At 32.2% G+C, this 7752-nt stretch overlaps 1 protein-coding gene and 1 pseudogene across 2 annotated transcripts; one reads left to right on the top strand and one right to left on the bottom strand.

Annotated features, from left to right (window-relative positions):
• Positions 1–411: 411 nt before the first annotated feature.
• Positions 412–2812, top strand: LOC143533750 (protein INVOLVED IN DE NOVO 2-like). The gene is made up of 6 exons (XM_077028426.1): positions 412–1327; positions 1444–1604; positions 1673–1741; positions 1826–2110; positions 2198–2410; positions 2503–2812. The coding sequence occupies exons 1-6, from the start codon at positions 412–414 to the stop codon at positions 2734–2736; spliced, it is 1878 nt and encodes a 625-aa protein (XP_076884541.1). The 3' UTR covers positions 2737–2812.
• Positions 2813–5594: 2782 nt separating this feature from the next.
• Positions 5595–7549, bottom strand: LOC143533748 (expansin-A4-like; annotated as a pseudogene). The gene is made up of 3 exons (XR_013135413.1): positions 7264–7549; positions 6412–6730; positions 5595–6104 (listed from the first exon to the last, which is right to left on the bottom strand). The product of XR_013135413.1 is annotated as an expansin-A4-like (transcript).
• Between the last annotated feature and the right edge of the window lie 203 nt (positions 7550–7752).

The raw sequence follows: 7752 nt of genomic DNA, 5'->3' as shown, positions 1-7752 counted from the left end.
GGTTTTTATATAGAAATAGCATACTAATCTTAAAGATGGAAAACGCTTGTTATTAGGGTGTAATTTTTTTTGTTAAATAAATGGCGCGCACAAAATTGATTGACGTTTAAAATAGACGGGGAACTTGCATATGCTAAAATGATTTAGCTTTAAAGGATTGTAATATATGTTTTATAAGTAGTAATTACTTAAAACTATTAAAATTATGTAAGTTTACCTTTTTGTCGTCATATGCATTATAGAATAAAATAGATATTGTTTTTCTAGTGATGGTAGTTTTGTTATATGACTCAAAACTAGTTTTATATATCTGTTGGAATCAAGCTTTTTGTAGATGTTTCTTGATAGAACTGATTTCATGTTACTGAATTTGTGTGTTTGATATAATGCAGCTTGCAAGATAGGTGCAGGATGAGTCAGCAAAGTAGAGATGCAATCGACATTGATATCAGCATCGAGAAGTATAAGCGCAATTATCTCAAGGAACTAAGAGACGGTTGTTTCAAAATTAGGCATTCAGAAAACATTTTAAAATGTCCCTTCTGTCCTGATAGTAGAGACTACTGTTACGATGACCTCCTTAGGCATGCGAATAGGATTGTGCGAGAATCGAAAGGTGCCACCTTTAATGAAAAGGCCAAACATATGGGATTGATCGAGTATTTAGATAAGGACTTTGATACTAAAGTTAAACTCAAGAGTTTCGATTCAACAAGTGAAAGTTTACTAGATACAACTCAAAAACAAAATGCTAATGAAGATGTATATGTTTGGCCTTGGATGGCTGTGGTTGCGAACATTCCTGTTGAATATAAGAACGGTAAGTATGTGGGTGACAGTGGTAATAAGCTGAAAAACAATTGGACAGGAAAGGGTTACGAGCCGGAGAAAGTGCATACTCTGTGGAACTATCAGGGTCACTCGGGGCTTGCTGTGGTTGTATTTGGGAGAACGTGGGATGGTTTGCATTGTGTTTTGATGTTTATGAAGGATTTTGAGGTAAACAAACATGGGAGGGAAGACTGGTTTAGTAGGGAAATTAACGGCAAAGATGATAAGTTGTATGCTTGGATTGCAACAGATAAAGATTATAATTCCTTTGGTCTTGTTGGAAATTATCTTAAAAAGAATGGTGATTTGAAAACTGTGGCTGGCATTCAAAAAGAAGGAGAAGTAATAGAATCAAAACTATTTATGGGATTGAACGCTATAATAGACGAACAGGACAAAAGAAGTGAAGAAATAAATGTTGAAATAAGTAAAACAGATATTGAATTGAAGAGTGTTATGAAACAGAAAGAAGAGATGACAGAGAACTTTAATAGAGGTACTATTTTCAAGATTATTTCTCAATTGTATGTTTCATTGATCTTAGTTTATTATTATTGTTATTATTATTATTATTATTATTATTATTATTATTATTATTTTGTTCTTGCTTAGATATGGAGATGATGCTAAAGAAGGCCAATAAGCAGCTTAAAATTATTACAGCTGAACATGAACGGTCCAAATGGCTGCTGGAAGATCGTGAAAAGAAACTTAGAGCACGCGAAGTTAAAAATGACGATGAGAAACGGAAGCTTGATAATGAGAAGAGAATGGTACGATTTTGTTTTACATGCTAGATTATTATTATTACAGCAATGAAATGTTTTTTTTTTTTTGGCAGAATGAAATGGCAATTCTTGAGCAGAAAAAGGCAGATGAAAGAGTGTTGAAGCTAGCTGAGGAACAGAAGGTTTGTTAACAAGCTTTCAGATTGAATCATGTGTTTTCATATTAGTTTTTTATAATTGCATTTGATTTAATAAAAACACGACAGATAGAAAAAGAAAAACTTCACCAGAAAATTATTGAGCTTGAAAAGAAGCTTGATGAAAAGCAACGGCTGGAGCTAGAGATCAAGCAAGTGAAGGGAGCCGTAGAAGTGATGAAACACATGACTGAAGAAGATTATGAAGCAAAGAGCAAAATGGAATCAATTAAAAATGATCTTAAAGAAAAAGAAGAGGAGCTTGAGTGTTTGGAAGAGCTTAATCAAGCATTGATAGTTAAAGAACGAAAGAGCAATGATGAATTAGTGGATGCTCGTAAAGAGCTAATTAATGTGAGTTTTAATCAAGTCATTCATCTAAACTGATAAAACTTTTTGAAATTACTGTTTTATCCCGCTTGTTTGAATTTTGAACAACAGGGCTTGAGTAAAACTCCTGCGCGCGCACATATTTTTGTCAAGAGTATGGGGCAGCTTGATGAAAAGCCTTTTATTGCTGCTGCTAAGAGACACTGTTCTAATAAAAAGCAGGCATCTGAAAATTCCACAAAGTTGGCAGATTTGTGGCAGAATCATCTCCGTGATCCTAGCTGGCATCCCTTTAAAGTCATCACTGTTGGAGGGCAAATCAAGGTATTAATTTATATATCTATCATTTGTCAAATTTTATAAACTGTGTTAGTCTGATTAAAGCTTGTATGGGAAAATGAAATATGATTGTGCAGGAGGTCTTGGATGAAGAAGATGAGAAGATCGCAAGCTTGAAAAATGAATGTGAGAAAGATGTGTATGATTCTGTTGTAAGAGCTCTGAATGAACTAAATGAGTACAACCCGAGTGGCAGATATCCAATCCCAGTCCTTTGGAGCAGCACGGAGAAAAGACAAGCGACGTTGAAAGAAAGCGTTGAATATCTTCTCAAGCAATGGAAAACTCATAAGTCGAAAAAAAGATGTTAGAAAGATTGTTGCCTCCTTGTAACTTTCGTGAATTGTTCAAGTTAAAACTTATACTATTGAGTATAAACACTTTATTTGGGACTAGCACCTGATTTGGGACCCACCTGAAAACTACTATGCTACTATTATTATTTCGTGCCTTGTGACCTTGTGTTATGCATCCACAACTGTGGTGGTTATGTTTATGTTATTAACTTATTATCTAAACATTAGTCACTGTTACATATTAACATCTTTCCGCCTCTTAAGTTGATCATTCCGTGATACTCGATTAGTCGATTTGACTTAGTTTTAACCGGTATACGTTTGTGAATGGTGATTAACAACATTTATGCATAATAGGTTGAATAAAATACATTATAACATTTATCAGTAGAATTATATTTAAAAATATTATGTGATAGGTTGTATAAAATGTCACTATAACATATGGCACTATAAGTAAGCATATGTCCTGTATTTAAAATATTGTGAGATAGGTTGAATAAAATATTATGGATTTTTTTTCCTAGAATAGGTGACTTTGAAAAAAAATATAAGTGGTTTTAGATGGCTGACTTTATTTTAAGTGATTTTAGGTAATTCTCTATCTCAGATAGAGGAATAGGGTGACACTTCAGCAACCTTTTCAATTGGCGATCTATATCATCCAAGTTGTCGTCCATGTCATCGCATGTGTGATGTGGCATGACATGTGGAATACTCTATCTCAAATAGAGATTTGTGAATAAAATTAAGAATTAATTAAATATACATGTTAGTAACAAAACCTACTAAATAATAATATTAACAATAATAACCATAATAATAATAATAATATGATTAAAAATCATAAATTAACGATAATATTTGTAATAACTATAATAACAAATTTAGTAAATTGATAACAATAATAATAATAATAATTATTGTAATATCTATTTAGTTAAATATGTATTATAGATGTTAGAAGCAATTAGTAATTTATGATTCACTTTTATAAATAACACGCCAATAAAACTATAATATAATAAAAAATTATACAAAATATAGTATTAGCGAGTGACCAACATGTTGCCTTAAACACTCCTTGAATTACTTTGAAAAAATTGATTTATTGGTATATTTGACACTATAATATATCACGTGTCATGAAAGATTTAAGTTAAAAATTTCAAAATAATTTGCTTGGTTTTATGAGATTATATATTGGTCACCCACTAATATTGTTTTTTGTTGTATGGTTTTTACGTTGTATTATATTTTTATTTAATTGTATTTTACAAAGTACGTTGTATTTTATAAAAGTATGTCATAAATTGTAAAATATTTTTAACATATACAACACATATTTAATTAAATAAGCTGGAATTCTGATTAAGGTTTATTATTATTATTACTTAGAATATTTATTATTATTATTATTATGGACTTACAAGTTATGTTATTATAATTATTACCACTATTATCATTAATTTATGATTTATTATTATTATTATTGAGTAGGTTATTTTTATACTAATATGGCTATTTTATAAATTCTTTATTTTATTCATAACTCTCTATTTGAGATAGAAGATTCTACATGTTTTTGTCACCTAACGCCTTTGATGACATGGATGAGCACTCGGATGATGTGGATGTGATCATGACGTGTCACTCTAATTCTCTATCTGAGATAGGGATTACCTAAAATCATTTAAAATAAAGTTAACCTCTTAAAAACACTTTATTTTAAACTCACCTATTCTAAAAAAAATCAAATGTTATCTGTAATCTTATTTCATATATGAAGCAAACTTTTTCTAATTAAAATTCAAATAAAAAAAATGTATATTATATATCAATTCATGTTCTCGTCAAAAATGACATTAGACCTTTATATATGTGCTATTATATAATCAAAACATTAAGTTCGTTTAAATAACCATATATTAAATGTAGGCCTTTCTTCTAACACTTTTAGTTGCTTGCTTTGTTGGTCGATTAACATGTAAACAAGGATCGTGAGAAATAAAAGTGATGCCGGTTGAACTGATAAACTGCGTGATTTAAAAAAAAACATTTTAAAATTCATTCGTCCATGCAACTTGGCACGTATTATGTACAGTATACTTCAAGAACCATATTCCACCTTTTTTAATAAAGATAAATCAATGATATCCAGATGGGCCCTAAAATACACATTGAGATGTGCACAATGCTAGTGCTAGACTTATAGTACCTTGGTGGTTTGTGAAAAGCATTTGTGCCAAAAGAATTGAGAAAAGCATAATGCTATACATAAATAATATATATGTACACACTAGGTACATTATTATGGTCATCTACTGGTTATAATTTACATATTAAAAAAAACAAACAATATCTTGCTAAGTCGCTGATATTGTCTCAGCTGGCGTTTGGGCCTGGGCTTAGGAAAACCAACAAACTTACAAATATTCAATACTTTAACTTTGCAGTAACTTCTTTTATTGTTTCTTATTTAGATGAATCTCTATGCTCAATGCTCGTGTTATCGAATTTGGTTAACATTATGAAGTTGTTATCAGCTACCTAACCGTGCTAAAAACAGCAAACCCGGTGCATAAGTCATCATTCCAGTATCCGTAAAAGGAATGTTCGTGCGTAAATACCAGTAATTCAAAAACTATTTAATTATTTATTTTTTGATTAAAAAGATTTAAAAATAAATAAAAATTACAAGATGTAAATATTTAAGCTACCAATAAATCCTTGTCATATACTCATACATGATAAATGTTATAATTCAACCAAAGTACATTCACGCCCCCTTACTAAAAACAACACAATTAATATCATACTAACCATAGTATAATACTAAAGAAAAACAACTGTAACTTTAAACACCAACTAAATTAGAACAACATATAATTAATATCATCATACTTTGCAATTTGGTTGACTAATACCAACACTTTTCTGCAAAGTTGCATTTTTACAATAAACAATGATTTTTAGTAAATAACCAAATGCGGCGGTTTGAAAATCCAGACGCTCATGGAAATAAATTAAAATAGATAAGATGATACAAATTATGTCCATTCTTCACACCCGAAAGTTCTTTCCGGTGAAGGTTTGACCGAATTGCCAATTGGCTGGTACATTGTTCCAGGAGGTAGAGGTTCTTCGGTCACTTCCTGTGACTCTGAAGGAAAGTGATTGACCGGTGAGAACAGCATTAGATTGCCAGTTTTGACCCCAGTTACGACTCATGCTCATCCAGTTAGTCTTTGTGCCTTTGACCCACGCCTTTTGAATATCACCCGCGCCAGCAACATTGGTGATCAAAACCAAGTTGAAGTAAGTTGAAGTAACGGAACCCGTTAATTGTGAACCTGATTCCCCCTGCTTTCCTGCAAGGGACTCTGCAGTAATAAACCATAAACACAAAGGTCAGTTTCTTCAATTTGCTTAAGGTGTTAAAATGGCATATAAAAAATGCGGTGGGGCCTACAATCTTTACACCTAGAGTCTAGTTTATTTTTGATTTTTTAATGTTACAAAAGTCAAATAAAGAAATAAGATAAGTTTCCACATGGCAGTATATATAAATTATAAAGTACAACTAAGAAAATCAAAGTCAAATTAAAGTTGCAACTTTAATAATTTAAATTAAATACGAGTGAAAAATGTCACACATTAAATAAAAAAAGGCGGGAGAGAAAAACATACCGGCGGTAAGAAACGGGTACGATTCCGGCCCGATACTCGGCTATTTTAAGGAACATTGGCATGGCCAAGTCGAAATGAGTACGAGGAGGGTTACACCAACCTCCATTGTCGTTAGGTAAGGCGTAATTTGGTGGGCAGAAATTGGTAGCGGTAATGAAAATGGAGGGGCTTCCGGGGTGGCACCACTGAGGGGTGTTGACACACTTTATTTCAAAGCAAGCACCACAACTAAAACCGTTATTAAAGAGCGCCGTACTTAATGCCGCCGTGTTAACGCAGTAGCCTTGGCTGTATAGGTTCCCATACCCACAAGCACCTCCTGTTACATTTTAAATTACATCAACAATATGCAATTGAAAATGTTTTAAGAAAATTGCATTTTGATGGAACTGAAATTAATTATTGTGATAGTGTATACTTTGTTTGGTGGATAAATTTCTAGTTTTTTTTCCTTCTAAAATCGTTTGGTTTATTCACATTGTTACATAAATAAAAATGATTTAACTACAATAAAGAGACGGGTAACCAGGTAATAAATTGTGCCTCAACACCATTTAGAATAACAAAACTGATCCTACTTAAAACAAAGCTATTATTCGTTGTTGATGAGTTATTGTGCCTATTAAAACAGAGAAGATAGCTCACTTATTTTTAAGGGACCTGCTATTCATACATCCACCATAGTTTTAGAAAAGATGTGTGTAAAAGAGAAATTATATGTAAAAAGGGTGTACAAATAGCAAAAAGGGTGTTTGAATAGACAATACATTTTTGTCTTTAAACAACTATAAATAGATTATCAATAATATACAATATCAGGTGGAATGTAACTAATTACTTAATACAACATACCCATTGTACCGGAGGCGTCACTACCGCCATAGAACGTCACTTTGCCACGACCCGCCAGCATAGTTTCCAGGAATTCTAGCGTTGACCACCGAGAACACGAAGACGACCAGAAAAACAATGCCGCTAGAGATTTCCATTTTAGTGGCAGCTAGCAGTAGTTTTGTATAAACGATTGTAATTATGTAACGATGGGTTTGGAGAATGGATGGAGAGAAGACTGAAGAGAATGGTGAGGGGGTGTTGGATACTTATGGAGGGAATGCGAGGAGGGTAGTTATGTAATTTCATCTTTGAATTACTTTTTTGCGCGTAATTTATACGTTTATTAATAACTAGTTTTTATCCGGCGCATTGCGCCGGAGCAGTTAGTATATGTTTATATACCTGTCCCGTCCTTTGACGTTTTGAAATGCATATTTGGTTTGTATGGGTTAGGTTCGTTAAGATACCGACACTAAATTAAAAAAAAATAATGTGTACGCTAACACA

The sequence above is a fragment of the Bidens hawaiensis genome, unplaced genomic scaffold, assembly GCF_021521415.1.
Source record: "Bidens hawaiensis isolate Kalapana, Puna unplaced genomic scaffold, B.hawaiensis_p1.1 tig00009863_1, whole genome shotgun sequence".
Classification (NCBI taxonomy): domain Eukaryota; kingdom Viridiplantae; phylum Streptophyta; class Magnoliopsida; order Asterales; family Asteraceae; genus Bidens; species Bidens hawaiensis.
The sequence above is the reverse complement of the archived record's forward strand: the minus strand, read 5'-3'. Positions and strand labels throughout refer to the sequence as shown.

Coding starts and splice junctions, on each gene's coding strand:
- LOC143533750 (XM_077028426.1), top strand. CDS start 412: ATGAGTCAGCAAAGTAGAGATGCAATCGACATTGATATCAGCATCGAG. Junction 1,328..1,443: donor GACAGAGAACTTTAATAGAG/GTACTATTTTCA, acceptor GTTCTTGCTTAG/ATATGGAGATGATGCTAAAG. Junction 2,411..2,502: donor CTGTTGGAGGGCAAATCAAG/GTATTAATTTAT, acceptor ATGATTGTGCAG/GAGGTCTTGGATGAAGAAGA.